The sequence below is a fragment of the Taurulus bubalis genome (assembly GCF_910589615.1).
Source record: "Taurulus bubalis genome assembly, chromosome: 4".
Classification (NCBI taxonomy): Eukaryota; Metazoa; Chordata; class Actinopteri; order Perciformes; family Cottidae; genus Taurulus; species Taurulus bubalis.
In genome coordinates this window covers 812,822-838,785 of record NC_136592.1, presented here as the reverse complement: position 1 = coordinate 838,785, position 25,964 = coordinate 812,822, and the positions used below count along the sequence as shown (strand labels likewise).

At 41.7% G+C, this 25,964-nt stretch overlaps 1 protein-coding gene across 1 annotated transcript in view; it reads right to left on the bottom strand.

Annotated features, from left to right (window-relative positions):
* Positions 1 to 25,715, bottom strand: part of LOC306735845 (mucin-2-like) — a gene marked incomplete at both ends in the record, with an annotated part of 39,122 nt that extends 13,407 nt beyond the window's left edge. The window contains 32 exons of the mRNA XM_079217405.1: positions 302 to 620; positions 1,180 to 1,304; positions 6,731 to 7,433; positions 7,532 to 7,750; positions 7,839 to 7,882; positions 7,998 to 8,145; positions 8,398 to 8,526; positions 9,378 to 9,534; positions 10,102 to 10,341; positions 10,468 to 10,647; positions 11,503 to 11,613; positions 12,237 to 12,375; positions 12,788 to 12,939; positions 13,453 to 13,556; positions 13,860 to 13,912; positions 14,198 to 14,453; positions 15,568 to 15,694; positions 15,778 to 15,872; positions 15,955 to 16,119; positions 17,089 to 17,226; positions 18,425 to 18,494; positions 18,987 to 19,097; positions 19,411 to 19,549; positions 22,406 to 22,523; positions 22,667 to 22,792; positions 23,034 to 23,262; positions 23,979 to 24,085; positions 24,166 to 24,256; positions 24,522 to 24,636; positions 25,029 to 25,290; positions 25,417 to 25,476; positions 25,649 to 25,715. Of these exons, the coding sequence (XP_079073531.1) occupies positions 302 to 620; positions 1,180 to 1,304; positions 6,731 to 7,433; positions 7,532 to 7,750; positions 7,839 to 7,882; positions 7,998 to 8,145; positions 8,398 to 8,526; positions 9,378 to 9,534; positions 10,102 to 10,341; positions 10,468 to 10,647; positions 11,503 to 11,613; positions 12,237 to 12,375; positions 12,788 to 12,939; positions 13,453 to 13,556; positions 13,860 to 13,912; positions 14,198 to 14,453; positions 15,568 to 15,694; positions 15,778 to 15,872; positions 15,955 to 16,119; positions 17,089 to 17,226; positions 18,425 to 18,494; positions 18,987 to 19,097; positions 19,411 to 19,549; positions 22,406 to 22,523; positions 22,667 to 22,792; positions 23,034 to 23,262; positions 23,979 to 24,085; positions 24,166 to 24,256; positions 24,522 to 24,636; positions 25,029 to 25,290; positions 25,417 to 25,476; positions 25,649 to 25,715 (5,099 nt within the window). The remainder of the gene's footprint in view (positions 1 to 301; positions 621 to 1,179; positions 1,305 to 6,730; positions 7,434 to 7,531; positions 7,751 to 7,838; positions 7,883 to 7,997; positions 8,146 to 8,397; positions 8,527 to 9,377; positions 9,535 to 10,101; positions 10,342 to 10,467; positions 10,648 to 11,502; positions 11,614 to 12,236; positions 12,376 to 12,787; positions 12,940 to 13,452; positions 13,557 to 13,859; positions 13,913 to 14,197; positions 14,454 to 15,567; positions 15,695 to 15,777; positions 15,873 to 15,954; positions 16,120 to 17,088; positions 17,227 to 18,424; positions 18,495 to 18,986; positions 19,098 to 19,410; positions 19,550 to 22,405; positions 22,524 to 22,666; positions 22,793 to 23,033; positions 23,263 to 23,978; positions 24,086 to 24,165; positions 24,257 to 24,521; positions 24,637 to 25,028; positions 25,291 to 25,416; positions 25,477 to 25,648) is intronic.
* Positions 25,716 to 25,964: the final 249 nt, after the last annotated feature.

Sequence of the window (25,964 nt, the reverse complement as noted above, 5' to 3'; positions counted from 1 at the left end):
TGTTGTGGAAGGAGTTGAAGGAGGTGGTGTAATTGAACAACCACAGCATTTTAATTGAATTTCATAATCAAAACACTGTTGCTGAAGCCCTTGTTCTTTGTTGATGCATTTGAAACCAACATCTTTATTGCAAGTCACAGTTTGACCCAACAGTGGTATGTGTGGGTAAAGAACAGCTCTACACTGGACTTCTTCAGGATGAGAGCATACAAGATGACCAGCTGCGATTATCTTCTGGATTGATTCATCTTCCCCACCATCAGGGCCTGGTGTGGGCTCGCCAAGATTAATCCATTCTGACCAAACACATGTCATATTGTCTCCCTCGGGGCAAGGTGTAGTTATGGGTGGCTGAGTTGTAGTTGGTGTATCAGTTGTGATAGTAGATGGGGCGGTTGTCCTAGTAGTTGTGGGTGGCTGAGTTGTAGTTGGTGTTTCAGTTGTGATAGTAGATGGGACGGTGGTCCTAGTAGTTGTGGGTGGCTGAGTTGTAGTTGGTGTTTCAGTTGTGGTCGAAGTAGTGGTGGTTGGCGTCGTTGAAGGTGTTGTAGATGGAACTGTTGTGGAAGGAGTCAAAGGAGTTGTGGTGGTTGGCGTCGTTAAAGGTGTTGTAGTTGGAACTGTTGTGGAAGGAGTTGAAGGAGGTGGTGTAGTTGGACATCCACAGCATTTTAATTGAATTTCATAATCAAAACACTGTTGCTGAAGCCCTTGTTCTTTGTTGATGCATTTGAAACCAACATCTTTATTGCATGTCACAGTTTGACCCAACAGTGGTGTGTGTGGGTAAAGAACAGCTCTACACTGGACTTCTTCAGGATGAGAGCATACAAGATGACCAGCTGCGATTATCTTCTGGATGGATTCTTCTTCCCCACCATCAGGGCCTGATGTGGGCTCGCCAAGATTAATCCATTCTGACCAAACACATGTCATATTGTCTCCCTCGGGGCAAGGTGTAGTTATGGGTGGCTGAGTTGTAGTTGGTGTATCAGTTGTGATAGTAGATGGGGCGGTTGTCCTAGTAGTTGTGGGTGGCTGAGTTGTAGTTGGTGTTTCAGTTGTGATAGTAGATGGGACGGTGGTCCTAGTAGTTATGGGTGGCTGAGTTGTAGTTAGTGTTTCAGTTGTGGTCGAAGTAGTGGTGGTTGGCGTAGTTGAAGGTGTTGTAGTTGGAACTGTTGTGGAAGGAGTTAAAGGAGTTGTGGTGGTTGGCGTAGTTGAAGGTGTTGTAGTTGGAACTGTTGTGGAAGGAGTTGAAGGAGTTGTGGTGGTGTGCATAGTTGAAGGTGTTGTAGTTGGAACTGTTGTGGAAGGAGTTGAAGGAGGTGGTGTAGTTGGACATCCACAGCATTTTAATTGAATTTCATAATCAAAACACTGTTGCTGAAGCCCTTGTTCTTTGTTGATGCATTTGAAACCAACATCTTTTTTGCAAGTCACAGTTTGACCCACCAGTGACAAGGGTATGTTTGGGTAAAGAACAGCTCTACACTTTACTTCTTCAAGATGAGAGCATACAAGATGACCAGCTGAGATAATCTTCTGGATAGATTCATCTTCCCCACCATCAGGGCCTGATGTGGGCTCGCCAAGATTAATCCATTCTGACCAACTACATGTCATGTTGTGTCCCTCTGGGCAAGGTGTAGTTGTGGCTGGCTGAGTTGTAGTTGGTGTTTCAGTTGTGGTCGAAGTAGTGGTGGTTGGCGTCGTTGAAGGTGTTGTAGATGGAACTGTTGTGGAAGGAGTCAAAGGAGTTGTGGTGGTTGGCGTCGTTGAAGTTGTTGTAGTTGGAACTGTTGTGGAAGGAGTTGAAGGAGGTGGTGTAGTTGGACATCCACAGCATTTTAATTGAATTTCATAATCAAAACACTGTTGCTGAAGCCCTTGTTCTTTGTTGATGCATTTGAAACCAACATCTTTTTTGCAAGTCACAGTTTGACCCACCAGTGACAAGGGTATGTTTGGGTAAAGAACAGCTCTACACTTTACTTCTTCAAGATGAGAGCATACAAGATGACCAGCTGAGATAATCTTCTGGATAGATTCATCTTCCCCACCATCAGGGCCTGGTGTGGGCTTGCCAAGATTAATCCATTCTGACCAACCACATGTCATGTTGTGTCCCTCTGGGCAAGGTGTAGTTGTGGCTGGCTGAGTTGTAGTTGGTGTTTCAGTTGTGGTCGAAGTAGTGGTGGTTGGCGTCGTTGAAGGTGTTGTAGATGGAACTGTTGTGGAAGGAGTCAAAGGAGTTGTGGTGGTTGGCGTCGTTGAAGGTGTTGTAGTTGGAACTGTTGTGGAAGGAGTTGAAGGAGGTGGTGTAGTTGGACATCCACAGCATTTTAATTGAATTTCATAATCAAAACACTGTTGCTGAAGCCCTTGTTCTTTGTTGATGCATTTGAAACCAACATCTTTATTGCAAGTCACAGTTTGACCCAACCCTGGCATGGATATGTGTGGGTAAAGAACAGCTCTACACTGGACTTCTTCAGGATGAGAGCATATAAGATGACCAGCTGCGATAATCTTCTGGATAGATTCATCTTCCCCACCATCAGGGCCTGGTGTGGGCTTGCCAAGATTAATCCATTCTGACCAACCACATGTCATGTTGTGTCCCTCTGGGCAAGGTGTAGTTGTGGCTGGCTGAGTTGTAGTTGGTGTTTCAGTTGTGGTCGAAGTAGTGGTGGTTGGCGTCGTTGAAGGTGTTGTAGATGGAACTGTTGTGGAAGGAGTCAAAGGAGTTGTGGTGGTTGGCGTCGTTGAAGGTGTTGTAGTTGGAACTGTTGTGGAAGGAGTTGAAGGAGGTGGTGTAGTTGGACATCCACAGCATTTTAGTTGAATTTCATAATCAAAACACTGTTGCTGAAGCCCTTGTTCTTTGTTGATGCATTTGAAACCAACATCTTTATTGCAAGTCACAGTTTGACCCAACCCTGTCATGGATATGTGTGGGTAAAGAACAGCTCTACACTGGACTTCTTCAGGATGAGAGCATACAAGATGACCAGCTGTGATTATCTTCTGGATGGATTCATCTTCCCCACCATCAGGGCCTGGTGTGGGCTCGCCAAGATTAATCCATTCTGACCAACCACATGTCATATTGTGTCCCTCTGGGCAAGGTGTAGTTGTGGCTGGCTGAGTTGTAGTTGGTGTTTCAGTTGTGGTCGAAGTAGTGGTGGTTGGCGTCGTTGAAGGTGTTGTAGATGGAACTGTTGTGGAAGGAGTCAAAGGAGTTGTGGTGGTTGGCGTCGTTGAAGTTGTTGTAGTTGGAACTGTTGTGGAAGGAGTTGAAGGAGGTGGTGTAGTTGGACATCCACAGCATTTTAATTGAATTTCATAATCAAAACACTGTTGCTGAAGCCCTTGTTCTTTGTTGATGCATTTGAAACCAACATCTTTTTTGCAAGTCACAGTTTGACCCACCAGTGACAAGGGTATGTTTGGGTAAAGAACAGCTCTACACTTTACTTCTTCAAGATGAGAGCATACAAGATGACCAGCTGAGATAATCTTCTGGATAGATTCATCTTCCCCACCATCAGGGCCTGATGTGGGCTCGCCAAGATTAATCCATTCTGACCAACTACATGTCATGTTGTGTCCCTCTGGGCAAGGTGTAGTTGTGGCTGGCTGAGTTGTAGTTGGTGTTTCAGTTGTGGTCGAAGTAGTGGTGGTTGGCGTCGTTGAAGGTGTTGTAGATGGAACTGTTGTGGAAGGAGTCAAAGGAGTTGTGGTGGTTGGCGTCGTTGAAGTTGTTGTAGTTGGAACTGTTGTGGAAGGAGTTGAAGGAGGTGGTGTAGTTGGACATCCACAGCATTTTAATTGAATTTCATAATCAAAACACTGTTGCTGAAGCCCTTGTTCTTTGTTGATGCATTTGAAACCAACATCTTTTTTGCAAGTCACAGTTTGACCCACCAGTGACAAGGGTATGTTTGGGTAAAGAACAGCTCTACACTTTACTTCTTCAAGATGAGAGCATACAAGATGACCAGCTGAGATAATCTTCTGGATAGATTCATCTTCCCCACCATCAGGGCCTGGTGTGGGCTTGCCAAGATTAATCCATTCTGACCAACCACATGTCATGTTGTGTCCCTCTGGGCAAGGTGTAGTTGTGGCTGGCTGAGTTGTAGTTGGTGTTTCAGTTGTGGTCGAAGTAGTGGTGGTTGGCGTCGTTGAAGGTGTTGTAGATGGAACTGTTGTGGAAGGAGTCAAAGGAGTTGTGGTGGTTGGCGTCGTTGAAGGTGTTGTAGTTGGAACTGTTGTGGAAGGAGTTGAAGGAGGTGGTGTAGTTGGACATCCACAGCATTTTAATTGAATTTCATAATCAAAACACTGTTGCTGAAGCCCTTGTTCTTTGTTGATGCATTTGAAACCAACATCTTTATTGCAAGTCACAGTTTGACCCAACCCTGGCATGGATATGTGTGGGTAAAGAACAGCTCTACACTGGACTTCTTCAGGATGAGAGCATATAAGATGACCAGCTGCGATTATCTTCTGGATAGATTCATCTTCCCCACCATCAGGGCCTGGTGTGGGCTTGCCAAGATTAATCCATTCTGACCAACCACATGTCATGTTGTGTCCCTCTGGGCAAGGTGTAGTTGTGGCTGGCTGAGTTGTAGTTGGTGTTTCAGTTGTGGTCGAAGTAGTGGTGGTTGGCGTCGTTGAAGGTGTTGTAGATGGAACTGTTGTGGAAGGAGTCAAAGGAGTTGTGGTGGTTGGCGTCGTTGAAGGTGTTGTAGTTGGAACTGTTGTGGAAGGAGTTGAAGGAGGTGGTGTAGTTGGACATCCACAGCATTTTAATTGAATTTCATAATCAAAACACTGTTGCTGAAGCCCTTGTTCTTTGTTGATGCATTTGAAACCAACATCTTTATTGCAAGTCACAGTTTGACCCAACCCTGTCATGGATATGTGTGGGTAAAGAACAGCTCTACACTGGACTTCTTCAGGATGAGAGCATACAAGATGACCAGCTGTGATTATCTTCTGGATGGATTCATCTTCCCCACCATCAGGGCCTGGTGTGGGCTCGCCAAGATTAATCCATTCTGACCAACCACATGTCATATTGTGTCCCTCTGGGCAAGGTGTAGTTGTGGCTGGCTGAGTTGTAGTTGGTGTTTCAGTTGTGGTCGAAGTAGTGGTGGTTGGCGTCGTTGAAGGTGTTGTAGATGGAACTGTTGTGGAAGGAGTCAAAGGAGTTGTGGTGGTTGGCGTCGTTGAAGTTGTTGTAGTTGGAACTGTTGTGGAAGGAGTTGAAGGAGGTGGTGTAGTTGGACATCCACAGCATTTTAATTGAATTTCATAATCAAAACACTGTTGCTGAAGCCCTTGTTCTTTGTTGATGCATTTGAAACCAACATCTTTTTTGCAAGTCACAGTTTGACCCACCAGTGACAAGGGTATGTTTGGGTAAAGAACAGCTCTACACTTTACTTCTTCAGGATGAGAGCATACAAGATGACCAGCTGAGATAATCTTCTGGATAGATTCATCTTCCCCACCATCAGGGCCTGATGTGGGCTCGCCAAGATTAATCCATTCTGACCAACTACATGTCATGTTGTGTCCCTCTGGGCAAGGTGTAGTTGTGGCTGGCTGAGTTGTAGTTGGTGTTTCAGTTGTGGTCGAAGTAGTGGTGGTTGGCGTCGTTGAAGGTGTTGTAGATGGAACTGTTGTGGAAGGAGTCAAAGGAGTTGTGGTGGTTGGCGTCGTTGAAGTTGTTGTAGTTGGAACTGTTGTGGAAGGAGTTGAAGGAGGTGGTGTAGTTGGACATCCACAGCATTTTAATTGAATTTCATAATCAAAACACTGTTGCTGAAGCCCTTGTTCTTTGTTGATGCATTTGAAACCAACATCTTTTTTGCAAGTCACAGTTTGACCCACCAGTGACAAGGGTATGTTTGGGTAAAGAACAGCTCTACACTTTACTTCTTCAAGATGAGAGCATACAAGATGACCAGCTGAGATAATCTTCTGGATAGATTCATCTTCCCCACCATCAGGGCCTGGTGTGGGCTTGCCAAGATTAATCCATTCTGACCAACCACATGTCATGTTGTGTCCCTCTGGGCAAGGTGTAGTTGTGGCTGGCTGAGTTGTAGTTGGTGTTTCAGTTGTGGTCGAAGTAGTGGTGGTTGGCGTCGTTGAAGGTGTTGTAGATGGAACTGTTGTGGAAGGAGTCAAAGGAGTTGTGGTGGTTGGCGTCGTTGAAGGTGTTGTAGTTGGAACTGTTGTGGAAGGAGTTGAAGGAGGTCGTGTAATTGAACAACCACAGCATTTTAATTGAATTTCATAATCAAAACACTGTTGCTGAAGCCCTTGTTCTTTGTTGATGCATTTGAAACCAACATCTTTTTTGCAAGTCACAGTTTGACCCAACAGTGACAAGGGTATGTTTGGGTAAAGAACAGCTCTACACTTTACTTCTTCAAGATGAGAGCATACAAGATGACCAGCTGAGATAATCTTCTGGATAGATTCATCTTCCCCACCATCAGGGCCTGATGTGGGCTCGCCAAGATTAATCCATTCTGACCAACTACATGTCATATTCTCTCCCTCGGGGCAAGGTGTAGTTATGGGTGGCTGAGTTGTAGTTGGTGTTTCAGTTGTGATAGTAGATGGGGCGGTTGTCCTAGTAGTTGTGGGTGGCTGAGTTTCTATGGTTGTTGAAGCAATCTTCGGTATTGGTGTTGTGCTGCACTTTATCGTCTTGCAACACTTTACCCTAATTTCATAATTTAAACATATTGGAGGAAACTGTAAACTGTTTTTACACAGAAGTCCTTGGTTATTACATGTAACTTTTTGTCCCAAATCGTCTAGTGGTTTCTTGGGAAAGTGTTGAGCCCTGCATTCCACTGCCACTGGTTTCTCACAGATGTGAAATCCTTTCTGGATGATGTGTTTGATGGTTTCATTGTCCCCACCTCCAAAACCATATTGAGGGTAGTCGGAACTTATCCACTGTGACCAGGTGCATAATGTTTCCTGACAAGGTGTTTCTGTAAAATGTGCAGTTGTTGTATGTATTGTTAGGGGTTTTGTGGTTGAGATTAGAGGCGTTGTAGAAGAAATAGGCGTTGTTGTGCATCCAGTATAGTCACAACACATAACTCTGACTTGATAGTTAAAGCACAAGGCAAGTGGTCCCGACTGGTCTTCATTTCTGCATGTCAGCCCCTTAGCGAGATTACATTGCACCACTTGTCCCACATTGTCAATGGTTACATTAGGGAATTTCTCAGCTCTGCATTGGATCTGGCTTGGCTTAGCACATATCTTGTGCCCTGCCTCTCTTATCTTGTCATAAGTTTCATTGTCTCCTCCTGCAGTTCCCAATGTAGGAAAGCTAGTATCAAACCATGTTGACCATTCACAAGGACTACATGGAACCGTGGATGGCTCTGTGGGCACACATAATATAAATGTTGGTTATGTAGTAAAGCTTACAGTATACAGATATATATGTCTTCAGTCTCCAAAATGAATCATTTGCACATACCTGGTGTGGTTGTTGTAAAAACAAAGGTGGTTGGAGACTGGCTAGTGGTTGTACTCGGCATATGTGTTGTCGGTGTGGTTACTGGGCATGGATATGATCTCTTATCCAATGTACCATTCTTCCCACACACTGCTGTGATGCAGTTACCATGTCCATCTGTTGTGTTATAGATGGTATTGCCAGGGGGATACTTGTTTCCATGATATGTGCAAGTGCAGGCTGTAAAAAAGATGTATTCTTAACATAATTCACCATTAACAAAAGTTAGTACTTTTACAACCCACAATATTTTCCAGTCTTTGCATACCTTGAGCATCGTAATGGCATTGTTTGTGCGGTGAACTGCATTTACTTCAAGAAAGAAAATGTGAAATATATTTGTCAGTTTTGATTTGTTTCCATTTAATTCCCATTCTCACAAAGTTATATAATCTTGTTTGGGACATGTGATAAATGCAATACCTACCATGTTTGACAGTTTTCAGTTGTCGGCACTTCGTCACCATTATTATAGTGTTTCCCCTCATAATCGCAGCCGCAATATTCCCTCGAAACACATGTCATTTTATCCTCATCAAAGTATGGTTGTGCAGTAGGACATTTTGGATAGCAACCTAATTAAAAAACAAACGGCTGTTCACTCATTGCAAGAAATGGGTTCCTCAATACTTGTCATTATTATTGCCAAACCATGGTTACCACTGGTTGAATGTGTTTTTGTGTGTTCACCTGGGATTGAACGAGTGATATTATTAAGCAACTTCTTAAACATAATTTAAATGAATACAGTCAATGTAAAAATTCCAGTTCATGTGTTAAATCTTGAATTGTATTTGATTGGAGGTCAAGTTGTAAAAACCTCATACCTTCTAGTGGAGGTATCTGTGTAGAGCAGCTGCCTGACGGGCTCCTGCAGGTTTTCATACAAGGAGATCCGCATGGCATGTAGTGCCATTCACATTCACCAGGGGGATTGTAGTAGTCACAGAAAAGAGCTGGAAAAGATAATACTACTTAGTAAAGGCATATTCCAGACTGGAGTATTCAGGACTGTTTTAACTTTGAATAGAGCCAGACTAGTGGTTTATGTCTGCTTCCAGTTTCATACAAAGCTTTCATCAAAAAATATAGTTTTGTAGTTATTGTCTCTATTTCCTATACATTTCTATCATATTCCCATCCATTCTTCAAACCTATCTTATCCTATTTAGGGTCGCGGGGCACTCGAGCGATCCCAGCTGACATTGGGTGAAGACAGGGGACACCCTGGGCAGGTGGCCAGTGTATCGCAGGGATCATATAGAGACACACAACCATTCACGCTCACACTCACACCTACGGGCAATAGGCATGTATATTATATCATTTTCCCAATAATACATAGCATTTCACGGAGAAAATTAAAAGATTCCAGCAAATCCCTCATGGCGTTACTGATCTTGTGAAGTCATTCTTTGTGGGAGAATCTGCTACAAAATACAGACTGTGATCTCTAAAAGAATGTCTGACTACTCGTAAATAGGAGTAAATTGAATGATAAATATGTTGTATTTCTCAGTTTTAGAAAATATACATTTTCACTTCTAAATTGGTTCTCCTTAGAACTTTGGAAAATATGGCACCCGGATGTCAAAATGGATACAAATCATTTAAGATTCAAACTTTAAAAAGCTGTGGGAAGAAATATAGTTATCACTGATAACAAATGGTTATATTTGATATGTTATTGATGCAAGTTATGACTTTTCTCTTCATTTGTCACAAGTTTAGCTCAGATGTACTGTATGAACTGTGTTGTTAACGCAACAAGCTTTTAGAAATGAAATGTTTCATTTTGGTTACTCACGACAGATCTTTGGGGTTCTCCATGTTATACAGACGCCAGCTTGATTACAGGATTCAGCATAAGCAGCCACAGCAGTGCAGAAACACTCGCAGTCTCCACCCGTGTCACAAGCACATGAGTCAAACACACATGCATCAAGAAATGGAGCAGGATCCACCTGCAGGGAAGAGTGTGATGATACGCGCATGAATTAAACGAGGTTACTCCACTACATTTACCTGATTACTTTACAAACAAACAGGTTATAGAATAGTTTAGAGATGAAACAACGCAACAGTATATACAATTGTTATTCACAAAACTTAAACTTACATTAAAATGCTGCATAAATGTTACTGTATTGCAGATAATTATCAAATAATAAACGTAAAATATACTAATTTAACACTGAAAAAAGGCAATGAGTACTTTTATTTTTGATATTTATATATATATATATATATATATATATATATATATATATATATATATATATATATATATATATATATATATATATATATTACCATAGCCACCTGGAGTTTCTGTCCTTAAGTAGTATTAACAAAACCATTTGCGACTTCATGGCAATCTACCAATTAGTTTGTGTGATTTAAGTAGTATAAACAAAACCATTTGCGACTTCATGGCAATCTACCAATTAGGTTGTGTGATTTCTTCTGAACAAAATTTTTGACCTGAAAATGCAAGAGAAAAGCCTAACATAGTTTCCACTACAACCTACAATGGAGTGGCAGGCTGAGAAGACGTCGCTCTGTATCACGCTGCACTGTTTCTGGGCCCAGGCCTGGCGGTACGGGTTGGCGGTACAGGGGCTGGTGATGCTGTGAGCGTCGGGGCAGCTTGGCAAATTCTTCCAGCTGTTCCCGAACACCAGCGGGTTGACAACCACTGCATGGCTTCTTGTGGTGAAGTCATTATTTGCATTGTCGTCATAGTTGCCACACAGTCCACATACACGACCCTGAAAAAGTTGAGCTCTTATGTCATGTTGGTCAATTTATATATCAAAGCTTGTTTTTTGCTGTCTGAACAAATCAATTGTAGTCACATTCAAACCCAAAGCTTCCTTCACATATTGCAGGGTTACCTTGTATTTTGGGCTGAGCTTGATGAACAAGCTGGTCTTCCTGTCCCACATGAAAATGAGTCCATTGTTGGCTTCAATAACCAGGTAGATGCCCATAGTGCTGTACTGGAATGGAACTGTTTCTTCATTTCCACCCGAAAGCAGCTGATAGCTTCCCTCTGTTAGAATCAGTTCTGCGTTCTAAAAAAGAACAGAAATTGATAGGATACTGAAGATGTAACATCTTAACATCTCAGAAGACTTCTAGCGAGTGTCCACATTATATGCAGGTATAAGGGCCTCCTCTTTTTCTGTTGTATTCCATGAACACGGTGCACCTCACTGCTATGAATGTAGGGGAAAAATCACTGAATGCTGTTCACCTCCCTGCCTGAGGGGGGAGCTGTGATATGTTTGGCCGTGCTTTGTTTTGGTGATTGGACGGTGGTATATAAGGGGAACCTGGGGAGGCCGTCTCTCTCTCCAGCTTCCAACCGGCCACGCTGCTCAAGAGGGATCCTTGGGGTGGTGGGGTTAGGAAGAGTGTCGGTGGGGGTAAGAAGCCCTTTTTGTTTAGCCGTGTTTTCTCCTGTTCTCTGGTAGGGAGATAGGTAAGACGCCTGTATTTTCTTTTGTTCCTTTTGTGGTAGGGAAGTTAGATCACGTGCACAGATTGTTTTGTTTGTTATTTTGGGCCAAGCTCACCCTGAAGAATGTATGACACCTGGTGGAAAATAAAAGCATCATTGAACTATTTCTCTGCAGTATTGGTCCTAATTTGGGAGGTGGGGAGACCCATCCGTATGTTGCGCTCAGGCTCCCCTAGGCCGGGCGTAACACTCACACATCACGTGGTTTGAGTCTGCATATTCACATTTGTGTCTTTTTGTGTGGAAACACCAAGTTGGACCGTTTGAGTCGACACGTTCTGTAAGTCTGGTTAATCTTCCACTCAACACTAGAACCACCAAATCAGTACATCTATGGAAGTGTATCTTGAATGTCAGCAGTTTATTTAGAGTCATGACATTGAAATGTTTTATATTGACTGATTACCCCAAGGAAGATCTTGATGTTCTTGGAGCAGGTGGTTCCTGTTGTTCCACACGGAACATTCTCCGTGAGCACTCTGAAGGTTCCATTACTCTGAGCACTGCCACAGTAGTCCTGAGGAAGATACACATCATCATTTTAGTGGCTCTGCTTGACAATCTTCTCCCCTTTCTCATAGGTCCGAGAGACGGGATGTAGGTATCCTGAAAGATGCAGTTACTGAAGCAAAGCTGGGCTCAAAATACTCCCAAGATGTTATTTTGCCCAAACAAAAGAGGTAGAAAGAGTAAATCATGGCTACATATGTGCAGACATAGCAGAGATATCTTAAATGAGAAAAGTTGATCGACAGGAGAATAAACATGTAAAAGAGATACAGATTGCCTGACAACCTTACTGCATTATATTCTATGACACTTTTATATTTGGAATCGTCGCCTGGCACCTGCATTTTGTTATTGCTTCCACACATATAAAGACTTTTCTACCATAAATTAGTGCAGAACAAGTTACCAGAATGCAGGAAATAAAGTGTTGAACATCTCTTGGTCCACCCCGCTTCCCCCAATGTTTAATGAAACCTCTGCTCTTGTCCTGAACCATGGATTGGCTTCTAATGTATGACATGATTCACTACATATTACAAGCCAAATAACTACTGTATACCAGCATCAAGCAGGAGTATGCATGTGTCAAAAATGATGGAGGAAGTTTCTCACATTTGTGTGCGTTCATACCTGAGTGAGAATGTATTCGCAACTGCCGTCAAAGGTGAAGCGCTTCTGATCAAAAGTCATGTAGTGTCCAGCTCCATAGACCGAGCAGGTCGCGTCACACTGGTTGGTAGTGCACTGCCACATCATGTCTTTACAAGTGCTGTAAACAGATACACAGTACATAGCATCAGGCTGATAATAAAAGACACGCCTGGAGACGATCCCCACCCACAGCCAGACCTGCTGGACCAAACACCACCGAGGAGATCTGAGATGGAAGCTAAGCTAGTCCAGTTAGGACCTAAAGCTACTCCACTACCCAGAATGCTCCTGCCTGTCTAATGACTGGACATAAGATGGATGAAATAAGACTTCAGGAGAACTCAGAAACGTGATGCCAGTGACTATTGCCCCCATCTTTACAGAGACCTGGCTCCATCGTGGTCCAGGATCAAGCAGCACTTGATGGGCAAACGGTTGTTTTTGTTGCTGCTGTTTACATTCTTTACAAAGTAATGCTGCACCTGCTGCATATGTTGGACAGCATTCCACGCTGCTTGTGATCTACCTACCAGGTGTTGCAGTCCACCTTGGTGGTTTGTCCAGGCTGGTAGGAGACACCGTTGTGAACACAGGGACAGGCCTCTGGCTTGATGCAGCCTCCTTTCCCATCAGACACCATCCCAGATGGACACATACAGCCGGACACGCACGCTGTGGTCACCTGGAGAATAGATCAACTTTACAATCCACAGCATGGGCGAAATGTAAGCAGGTTCCACGGGGCCCGTGGGGAGGGAGGGGCCGTGTAGGGAACGGGCCCCGACAAGATTACCAAAGAGACAACTGTGTTCAAAGAAAAATGTACATTCATTTGAAAGTGGTGTCATTTCCAATATACGGTATGTCCTCAAAAAGGCAATCCATCTGTCTGTTGTATTTGTTTGAAATAGTAATCTATAACAACATTATATCCATATTCTACATAAACGTAAGCGTATTAAACAAAAACTATTAAAAAACAATTGAATGAAAGGAATAGCTAATGCAATGATGGGTAATGTGTATGTATGTTGTCTCTATTTCTATTTCTATTTTTTAACTACCTCTTACCACTGGTCCACCACCACATGTTTCATCCATGCACCAGCAGAGAAAATATTTCACTTTACCTCAAAAATCTGATTATCCAAATATATCATAGATATAAGCTAATAATCTGTATGTGCAGACTCACGCAGGCCGTGTCCAATATGTTGCAGCTCTTCTCACACTCCGTTCCCTTCGCAGCCGGACCATTGGCGGAGCAGTTGAAGAACACCATGGGAGGAGCACAGGCCACTGAGGAAACACATTGGATCATTTATTTTTAAAATGAATCTCGGCCACTAACTTTAACATCGCCATTCACCACTCCTGATTTGATGCAACATCCAAGATAATGCATTTTATAGCTTAATTAAAAACGACGATGGAACGTATTAGATACTGAATGTGTATATGTAGCCTTCTGTTATAATATTATGAACGAGGACAGGCAACAACTGCTCAAGCTTTTGATCCGTCACAGCTGGCCAGCCATTTGAGATGATGAATCAGGACGTACTTTAAGACTTGCTACTCATCAGCTGTAGAGTAACTTACATGGTTGAATAGAAAGCTCTCCAATGCAGCGCAGTTTGCCCTCCTTACAGGTGCTTGTGGAGTAATGTAAAAAAGAAAACACATTAACATTCATTCATACGATACATCCCTGCAGCACGCTTTGTTTAATTTAAACATTTGTCATATTTTCAGTATATCCCAAATAAAACAAAGATTAAATATTGACTTGTTCTTCTAAGATCTCTAATCCAACTGTAAACAAAAGGAGAGAAGGTTTAAAACTTTGGCTTTAGAATGAGATAACAGCTGTAAAGTGCACTGAACCTACTGACTTCCATACACATCCCTGCAATGCGTGCGATGTATCATGAACATACCACATGACCCCGTCCTTGTTGACGACCTGCCCGGCCGGCACCGCGGAGCCGTCGTCATAACAGGGACACTCCTGAGGCCGGACGCACCTCCCAGCGTCGTCCAGGAAGGTTCCCTCTGTGCAGACGCAGCCGTCGATGGGCGGGAAGGAGGCGTGGCAGCTGGGGTCTGTGCTGCTGAGGCAGCGGCAGGTGTGGCTGCTGGTCGTGATGTTGTAGGAGTAGACCGTGCTGCTGGGGCAGGAGCTGGCATATTTCCCTGAGGAGGTCAGAAGAATCAGTGAACAATGTGAGACCGTTTACCCGCATGGCATCAAGCCCTGTTTCCCGAAAATCCGAATTGTTGATATAACCATACTAAATTCTGATTATCTCCTCCACCAGGCCTATTTCAATAATTAAAAAAGGCTTAATATACAGAAACCCCTTGGGAACATAGATAATACGTTCATATATAGTATGTGTTGGTTTATGATAGTGAACAGAAAAGGAAAAATATATATATATTTTGCAAAGAAATAATAACTAGAAGTTGTATTTCCTTATCGTAATTATATTTGCTATATTTTAATTTAATATATAACACAGCTCTATATGTTAAGAGTATCTGTGCAAAGTTTGGCTTTGATTGAGTGAAGGTAAGTATTTTTAATAATTATAGACCCAGTAAAAGAAAAATACATTTAAATTGAGTTTAATCCTGTGTTCTTGTGTTAATTGTTCATTCATCTCTTGTTATATGCCAAATGCATATCAAACGATCAGTATGAAATGTTTGATGACTGGTCCTGCACAAAATATCATCCAATCCAATGGGGCAAATGTGAAATTGTATGAAATACCTGGCTATATATAACTGTGAATGGTACGATAATATATTTATATGCATGCATTAAGTACATTGAGCTGCATCTTCTAGTTCCGCCTATTTCTATTTCCCTAAAAAGTCATGATATTGATGAAAAAATTGATGAAGCCGTAGTTAGAGCTGCGATCGGCTCGTCTCTTTCTCTTTCATGAATCTAATTTAATTTGTTTTAACTTCGATGTGTAATTTGTGATTCTGGGCTATACAAAATAAACTGAATTGAATTGGAAAGGCCAAAGGTCACTGTGTGTCACTTGGTTTAAAATAAATTCAAAGCACCAAATGATGACACAGGTCTAAAAAGGAAAGTAATTCTACATAGCTTGTAGTAATGTGGGTAAAGATAAGTTAAAACTCTGTGACCCTGTAGCATCACAGGGTGCAAACAGCTGTTCCTGACCACATGGGAGCTTCTATGTCAGAACACTCAAAAAGGAGGCGGTGCTCGCAGCAGACTACTCATCACAGGTTTTATTCTTCCGTTTCACGATGACTCTGCACTCACCACAGATGGTCTTCCTCCAGCCGCTCATCTGGATTCCTGCAGCTGCACAGGCATGCACATAGGCGGAGACCGCAGCACACATGCAGTCCTCGCTCTTCTCACAGTTACAGCTGTCGTACATGCAGTTCTGTGATAGGAGAAAATAAAGAAATGTAGAAAGCAGTGCAGTGTGAGGCCTCAAAGGGAACGCTGTTGCTGTAGCTCACTCACCTCTTTGTGCGAGTCAGGGCTGATCTCTGAGTGGCAGGAGGCGAACACGCCTTCAGGGTCACTCAGCATGGAGCACCAGTGCTGGGCGTATTTCTCTGTCATTGACAAACAAAGCCCAACATCAGTCAATCCAGAGAACCCACAGTGATAGCAGATAGTGACCTGAGTCAGACCTACCGTTGTCCACACTAAGACTGCAGGGGTTCTCAAAGTTGCTCTTCACATCGGGGCAAGCAGCATGCGTCTTCCAGCTGTTGACGAAACCGGTTGCTGTGGCATCTGGAACTCCACTGAGCTTCAGGAAGTCATCAGCTTGGTTACTGTTGAAGTTCCCACACAGACCTGCAGGCAGACACGTCACGGTAAAGTCACGCAGCGGCCAAGTGGAGGGAAGTCTTCACAGAAGAGAGGAATCGCTCCTCGGTTACAAGGTCAAGGTCACGACTATCTCTTCATCGCGACCTAGAGAAACTATTGTCTAAATGTAGACCACTTGGGTTTTTCAGTTTAAAAAAAAGCCGTTATTTTATTAACTACGTCAAATCATCGATGAAATATTTAAAAACCATAAAACAAAAAACTGTATAATGCGTTGTAAATACTTTTATAATGTCTATACTGTTATGAAGTCTGTTTTTCCTTAAAGCAAACAATGATCCCTTAGAGTAACTTATTATCACAATATAATGCATTATAACAGTGATTATGATGCATTACAGCTATGAAAAAATGATCGTACACTATGATGCTTGCAAAAAACGTCTGAGTTAATAGTGAATTATTAAGATACTTTAACTTAGTAGTCATGAAAACATGCTTTAGAATGTGTTAAGATTGCTGTTAAAAAGCATTATGAATGAAGGAATGGATGAATATATACTTTATTGTGAATATGAATATGAGTGTGTTTATAATCCTTATAGACATGAGTAGCATTGAACGTTCAACACAATACTAAATAAGATATTAAGACAACCAGTATGACATTAACTTGTATTTATGTCACAGTCCTTTCCAGCTTTTAACACTCATGTTTATAGTATATTGTAGACATTTAATACATTTTCTCAGTCAGTGTATTTCCACGTTCCTCCTCTGATGGAGACGTTGACACTATTGCTCATGCTGTTTATACTGTAACACTGACTTTCTTTCAACATGTATGCCTGAGTTCTGGATCACTTGCTTGTGTTTGTTTACCAAACCCTTTTTTTCTCAACTTGTATTCACATATTCACTGTTTGCAACAACCGCAGGGATCAATAACAGCATCCCTGTTGCAGTTCTCTGAGGTCATTTCAGTCCACATACCACAGGTCTGGGCTTGGTATTCACTGTTCACTGTGACGTGGAGCTGCATGACCGGCTGGAGCTGCACTTCCAGCAGAACACCAACAGACGTCTGCACCAGCAGGTAGAAGGAGGACGCTTTGAAGGCGGAGATCCCAGCTGGGGTTAAGAGAAAGGGTGAGGAGGGGAGTTTGTTAGAAGAGTGAAAGGGAGGAGACAGAAACAGCTCTCAGTTAAAGCATATTGACCCTGAAATCGATCATGTTCTGCAGGCTGTCGTCCTGTCCAGAAGCCAACGCAACGCGCTGGGCTGCAGTAAAGATGGTGGGGGGTTGTGTGGAAACAGCAACTGGATGTTTATTGGAAAGGTATGCTGATGAAGTGGGATATGACTGAGCTCATGCTAATGATAATGTTCGGGTTGTAGGCTGAGGTTTTTAAAATGTATGTTATCTCATAATGTTGCTGTTATTTTCCATATTAGGCAGAACGCTGCCTAAATTAAGAATTCCAACATGAGATATTCTCTATGAAAGCCAGAAAGCAGAGACGTAAACTCCAACTTGTGATTTCATCAAGTATAAAGTCTGGGCTGCTCCACAGACAAGCAACTGGTGATGTTTGTTAACCAATACATTCTCACACTTTAACCTTGATGACATCACACATTTGAGTTTTGGCATCCTAGTTTTTGGATTTGGGAGAGAGCGTTCATGTATACTAATATATATTTGGACCAGAGGAAAAACATGTATGATTTGTTTCTTCCTTACATGTCACCAGCTACTTCTTCTCTTCAGAGCAATGGAATCCATCACATTAGAAACATACTGGCACTAACACATTCCCTCCAGTAGGGGGTGCTAGTACAGCAACCAGGTCATCGGTCCTCATTAGTTTCCCACAGCCACTGAAGACTATGTTCATGTTGACAATCAGGGCTGAGGTGCTGCTGCCAGGAAGTGAGGCACAGCGCTCTGCAGGTGGTCTCTGCCGTCACAGCCTCACACCTCACTACGTTCAACAGATGCATCTCCCGGCTCCAGCAGGACAGCTGTGTGACCGGACCGACAAGCCAACAGGGTTTCTATAACGCGAGGACAGTGACGCCAACCACAATGTGTTGTGTAGTGTTTCACTTCATAGAAGGAAAACAACAAAAACGATATATAAAAGAATAAATCAGATCCCATAGTTTGGGCCTTTCAGTGAATTATTCAGGACCTGAGAAGCCTGAAAGGAACCGAAATGAAGTGTGTGTGTCCTCCATCATTCAGCTCAACTTAAATATCCTGTATCCTGTGATTATGTAGGATAGTAATGTCAGACAGAGAGAAGACAGTGGAGGGTCTCTTACCAGCAGAGAAAGGTAACTGGGCGTAGATGCCATTCACAAAAACCTTTCCACTGGAGTGGATGGTGATCACCTTCACAAGAAGGAGACCAGATGTTAGTATTGAACCTTTACAGTCTGGTACATCTTTTTTGTATTATTATTCTGATTCTATGTGCACTGCATTACCATGCAACAATGCATACACTTTGATAAAACCTTTCATTAAAACCTAAACGTGGGATTGATAATCACTGATCTGTGGTTCACTCAATCTGTTCCAAGATTACAAGATTATTTTAAACTGCGTACAGAAATGTAAGAAAAACATAATTCAACAATCTACAACTTGATTGTATGATGATTTGAAGATTTGAAGATATGAAGAACAAAACTATTATGGTAATGTTTTCCTCATTTCCTTCCTAAATAATGATGAATAGCTTTGGAAGGAACTTTTTTTTTTATGTCATTGAAACATTAATAAATGTAAAGAATTAACTTCTGGAAATACAGAAGCTCTCGTTTTTTTTTCTCCAAATCAAACAAAGTGAAAACAATATTGTTTTGTGTGTGTCATACTTACATGAGCGCCTCCAGACAGGCCCAAGGTAACAGACTTGAGGCAGGTCTCACTGTCGGTCAGTCCACACTGCACCAGCTGTCCCTGCACCACAAACTGGGCTCCACTGCAGTCCTGAACATACGAACACAACACTATCAGCGACTGCTGACCTGAAACACCACACCTGCAGACAGCAGCAGCTGCAGGTTTAGAATGCCAGAAGAAGAAGTGACAGTGTACCTGTCCTGTTTTTGTTTTGTTTGTGTGTTGTGTAGGACTGTCACATTTCCACACATAATAATGTATATTTAATTTAGTTAGAAGACCTGTCAATTAATCAATTTGGAAGCGATACACTTTGAGGTTGAGGCAGTGTGTGTGTGTGTGTGTGTGTGTGTGTGTGTGTGTGTGTGTGTGTGTGTGTGTGTGTGTGTGTGTGTACTACCTTAGCCAGGACGTAGGAGCAGTCCCCATGGAAGCTGTAGTCTTTCCCATCGAAGGTGTTGATGTGGGCCCCGCCCTCCACGGAGCACATTGCTGGACAGTTCTCCTGCGTACACGCCCACTGCCCACTCTCACACACACTGTCCACACACACGTTCATCTTAATAACCAGTTCATAACTAACATGCTGAAGATATTGTAGCTACTGTATCTCTGCACTGGACACACATTGATATCACAGTATAGTGTATTCATGTGGTCGAACTGTTTTGTTCATTCATATGCAGATGCCACTGTTATATACATATCTGATTATGATATACCTCCAATTCAAGGCGTTGTGCAATCAGATTTTTGTTTTTTTAAATCTCATATTAAACATGCAGTTTGGTTCTAGATATAATCAATATGCTGAGTTAGCTATTCGTTTTACTGATGGGTCTCGTTTTAATTTTGGAATTTTTTTAGGCCTTATTATAAAAAGTAAATCTTGATCAAATAATTGTTTTACTTTCAGGTGAGAAAACTAATTGTCATAAACTTGTACTCCCCATTATTGATTATGGCGAAACACATGTAATCCTTTAAATGTAGTTATCAGTAATAACGTAGGTTTGCGACTTTCTGGGCGACTGACCAGCTAGGTCATATAAAAGCCCTAAAGGAGCTATATAAAACAAGTTATTATTATTATTATTATTATTGTTATTATTATATGGAGAGAGATAGGAAGCGATGAGATGTTTTCATTTCCACAACAATGCAGCTGAGGTCTAATTCATCAAATGCAGCGACACAGAGCAGGTTAGACATCTGGAACGTTTCCCTCTCATCTCTTCCCCGTCCTCCTCCTGATCTAACAGAGGACAATCTAGGGAGGTGTGTGTGTGTGTGTGTGTGTGTGTGTGTGTGTGTGTGTGTGTGTGTGTGTGTGTGTGTGTGTGTGTGTGTGTGTGTGTGTGTGTGTGTGTGTCTAACAGTCTATCTAACAGTTGTATCATACTGAACTCTAAACCCGCCCACTTTTTAGCAGTCCAATTGAATGTGAAGGATTTGCTTTCAATCCCTCTTGAAACTCTACACCGCTCAAATATTCCACTTCACAAGGAATACAGTACAGAAGATAAAGAGGGAGCATTTTATAATAACTAAACACTTAATTCATCATTTATAAAGCATTGTTCCAACATGAACACTCATCAGTAACTCATTAGTATTCAATTCATAAACACAGTTATACATGTTTCATTCTTTTGATTAATAAGCTTGACTGTTATGCATTTCATGATATGGGTTTCATACTTTATAAATTATGGATTCCCCATTTGTAAATGAAGAATTAAGGACTTATAGATGATGAATAAGATAATTGATAAAGTGTTAGTAAATGATCAAATAAAATATTTAAATGTCATTTATTCAAGCATTTATTTATATATAATGATTTAGATATGCACTTTATGAACATGTTTTAATACTGCAATTCCTGATTAATTCAGGTAGTTACTACTCGTTAGTTAAGTATTAGTTAAGTATGTTCTGTGACCTCATCTAAAGTCAGGACTATCTATGCTTTACAAAGCATTAATACATGTCATGATTAATTCAGGTAGTTACTACTCGTTAGTTAAGTATTAGTGAAGTATGTTCTGTGACCTCATCTAAAGTCAGGACTATCTATGCTTTACAAAGCACTAATAAGCAGAGCCTCAAGCTAACAGAAGTATCCGGTATCTTCTCAACAGAAAAGGGAAATAGACACAACACAAAGTGATAAAGAACATTAATATGTTGGTGCTGGGGCGATGCCCCTCAGTGGCACGAGTGTTGAGTATGTTTCATAGTGTATACGTAGACATTCTTAATCACTTTGTGTTGTGTCTATTTCCCTTTTCTGTTGAGAAGATAACGGATACTTCTGTTAGCTTGAGGCTCTGCTTATTAATGCTTTGTAAAGCATAGATGATGTCAAGCATGTGATGATGTCACAGAACATATTTAACTAGTAGTTAATTAACGAGTAGTAACTACCTGAATTAATCATGACATGTATTAAGGCTTTGTAAAGCATAGATAGTCCTGACTTTAGATGAGGTCACAGAACATACTTAACTAATACTTAACTAACGAGTAGTAACTACTGAATTAATCATGAATTGCAGTATTTAAACACATTTATAAAGTGCATCTCTAAATCATTATATGTATAAATAAATGCATGAATAAATTACATTTAAATTAAAAAAAATATCATTTACTAACACTTTATAAATTACCTTATTAATCATGTATAAGTCCTTAACACTTCATTTACAAATGGGGAATCCATAATTTATAAAGTATAAAAACCCAATCATGAAATTCGTAATATTCAAGCTTATTAATCAAGAATAAAGCATTTATATGTGTTTATGAATTGCATACTGATGAGTTACTGATGAGTGTTCATGTTGGAACAATGCTTTATAAATGATGAAAATGAAGTGTTTACTCATGCTTTACTAATGCTAAATAGCGTGTAGTTATTATAAAGTCCTACGATGGAAGTTAGAGTGCTTTCACTGGGACTTTCACAGGCTTTTAAATTTAAAGCACCATGATTTTTTGTTCTTGTTTTTTCTTGTATTCATCTTCCTTTTTTGTGCATAGATAATCTCAGTACAAAATGTTTGACAGACATAATGTTATTTTGTCTAACAATGTTTTACTTTTGTGCAGATGACATTTAACAACATAACAAATGTGTGTGTGGTTCGGGATTGTGGGAAATAACATATGTGCGTTCTTGATGGTGTTATTATGTTGATTGTTTTGTGTTGTTTACTATTATCTATGTTAGTTTTTTTTCATTTATATCTGAAAACAAGGTGGTGCGTTTTGGGCTTTATACTCAAATTAAATTAAAACAACTTACTGTAACTATTCTGTAAAACTAACACAATTTCCATAACGTGTAATGGTCCTCTAACATGCAGATATACTGACACAAAGCATACCATTTTTTGCAGTTACTCGAGTATGACTCTCCAGGTCCATAGATCTTGCTGTTGTAGCTGCAGGAGCACGCCTTCATTGAGACACAACCCTTTCCATTTAAATCATCCAGAACCATGCCTGAAGGGGATCAAAGAACCACTGTATGATAACACAGTCTGTGTGTGTGTGTGTGTGTGTGTGTGTGTGTGTGTGTGTGTGTGTGTGTGTGTGTGTGTGTGTGTGTGTGTGTGTGTGTGTGTGTGTGTGTGTCACTGCTGTACCTGGAGGGCAGAAGCATCCATCGATGCAGTGGCTGTCACAGGTGAGGCTGGCCTCTGGGTTGGAGCAGCTATCAGCACAAGGGCTCCCACACTCCTTGTACTCCATTTTGTTGGGACATGACTTCCCTGTGAATACAAAGATGTTTTTTACCACTTGACTTACGTAACGTCTCTGACTCTCATGCTGAGCATATAATCACACAAACTTCACTATTGTAGGCGGTCTTCTAATTTGGCCTTTTCTTGGATTTCTCTAATCCTAATGTCATTTTTGGAAATCATTTTTTGGGCCAAAAGCGCAGACAGGGCAGACAAGCCCTCCTACCAATGGGATATTCAATATTTCGTGTCTAATAAGTCTACTCACAGCAGAGCTCCTTAGTTCTCCAGTTTTGAGGTGTTCCACCAGCATGACTACACTGTCTGGAGAACTCGGACACGGTGTTGCACAGGCAGGAGGGGTCTGCGTGTCCGTCTGTGGCATTGCCGCAGTGGCAGAGGTCCGCAACACAGGCAGAAGTGAAGGCGGCCACGTCGAGCAGCTTGTGACAGCTGCTGAAGGCCGGCCCTGTGAGGATCTGCTCACACAGAGGTTTCTACAGACAGACAGGAAAGGAGCCGAAGGAAAGGACAGTACTATTAGGCAGGCGAAGCATCTGAAACATATCTGCATCAATTCTGTCAAAAGTGTAACAAAGTCCACATATATTACCAATGCCAACTCGTGGATCTACTGAAAACTAATGTATGACCAGGTAGCGGCTGGTGATTGTTTACCCCTTCTGCTGACACACAAACGTTGTTGTCTAGCTTAGTACACTTAGCTTTGAGTCCAACTATATGCAATGACCACTTTAAGACCTCTAGTGGTGCCAAAGAGCTATTTTTTGTTGATTGGCTCATCCGTTTTTTGCAGCAGTAACGCTGCAAGCTATTAAAATTAGTTTAAGAAATACTTTTAGATCATTTTAAATCAGCTTTTCAACTATTGTATGAGGCTTCTCTTATTTGCACAGGTTGTGCAAATAGTATGAGTGGGTTTTACTGTACAGGGGGACATGGTAGTATTCAGACTAAAGGTAAGAGTATCAAAACAAACTTTATGTTCGAAATATATGTGTCCGTCTTGTTCCTGTTACTTTACTACCCAACACAGAGGAAAAGCCATCGGTAGCACACGGTTGCTGAAAGCATTCAGCCTTCACTGACACCACAAAGCATGAGAGCCAACCTCTAAGAAACCAGGGACTGTCCACGGTGGAACAACAACGTAGTATTGTGTAGAACATTCCCTACAACAAGGGATCCTCACCATGTCGTTGCAGCTTTGAGTTGATTCCAGTGTGTAGTCAGAGCAGCTTTCAGTTGGACCATCCATTTTCCAGAAGTTAGCAAAATCCACTGGGGCTATTTTCACACCTGTTTGAATAATATATCAAATAAACATCTTTGTGGCCACGTCTCCACTGGCTGACTTGTTAAAGTGGGTCAAAGTGTACCATGACTGTAGAATTCGTTGAAGAGCTGAACCCCATTAAAGTCTCCACAAAGACCACATGTTTGGTTCTTGTACTTCAGGTCTAGTTCCACCTGTGAGGACAAAAAGCATCACCTTGAGCAGGAGCTATCTGCAGCGCAGCATTAGTAGCATTCTCCAAGTCGTCTGTTTAATTAACTCTGATTTCGATCTCCAGGCTACTGTACCACTTGCCACTTGTTAGATTACGAAGCATGACTATACTTTGTTCAGTGTGTATCAGTATTACTCTGTAATACTTTAATGTAAAGCTTTGGCAGTACCTTTAATTAAACAATAACGATCATAACAGGTTTTTCCACACAGACAAGATCCTACCAGAAAAGAGTCCTCCTCATTCCAGATAGCAACTAATCCCAGCTTTGCTTTGATTTTGATGTAGGTGGGAGTTTTCTCGATGAGCACTCCTCCTTGACTGAATGGTAAGATGGCTCTGCAAAAAGAAAAATAGAGGTCACATTGTTTTGGCCATTATTTTGGCTCTAGCTCCTAGATGATCAATGGTATCTACCCATACGATAGCATTAAGCCGACGGGGTCAGTAGATGAATGATTTATGATATGTGTGTGGCTGACGTCTTTATGTTCTGATCGTGCCGTTCTAATGACTACTGCTCTCAAGTTCAAGTTGCATTAAGCATCATAAACAAAGCATAAAACATTAGATATGTATGGTAACATACTAAAGTTGCCATGGTAACTAATCATTTCATCATTCATTCAATGTTTTTATGAGATATTAATAAACATGACCCATATACAGCATGAAGCAACGCATTATTCAAGCAGAGTGGAAAAGGCTTAGAGTTTAAAGAGTAAACTTACGATTTGCCATCGACGATCACAGAGCCGGCAGAGAGCTCCACCACTGAACCCTCCAGCTTCATAATGATGCTTTGGATGGTGTCATGGCCGCCAGTATCCTGTCTTCTTAACTGGATGTTGAAGTCCTTGTAGCCGCTCCGGCATGAAGAGGTCAGGATGTAGTTGCAAGTGGAGTGCATTTGGAAAACATCTCCATCAAAGGTCTTGAAGTGGAAGTTGCCCCACGTACTGCAAACCTGGCCGTTGTGGATGGGACTCACGCCTACAAAGACAGGACATGACACCACAACAGAGGCCGTACTTTACACAGGCCTGCACTCACATGGATGAATTCCCACACATTGCCGATATGAAGAAACAGTTTATAGTTACTAACCAACAAGCTCACCTGTTATTCTTTGAGGATTCTGCGACATGGAGGGGAACACGTTCACAGCAGACTTTGCCTCTGTTGAAAGAAATACAAGTTATTGTCAAGTCATTTGTCAAGTAATCAATAATCAAATCTCAAACTACATGAAAAAAGGCTGTAGGCTGTAGCACATGGATAAACATTTGAACTGCTAATAGTCCCATTTGTCAAATGTGCTAGGCTGCCGAGTAGAAAGTAGTAAATGTACCGCTGTGCCAAGCAGCTAGGACAGCAGACACGGCCAGCCATAGCAGCCACTCGTTAGCCGTAGCCATTTCCTTCTCCACAGGATCTGTGAGGAAGATGGAAGGAAGGCCCAGCTCTTTATAGCAGGGGGCAAGGTCTTAATGTGGCAGGTGAGGGAGTGGCAATTCCATTGCTTGACATGGTGATTCATGCTTGTCTCATGTACTGCCATTATCCCTGGTTGACTACGCTTAAAAACACTGATATATACATATGAAGGGCGAGGTTACAGAGCATGCAAACAGATGCTGGTGTGATGGGACACAGCCTACACCCCC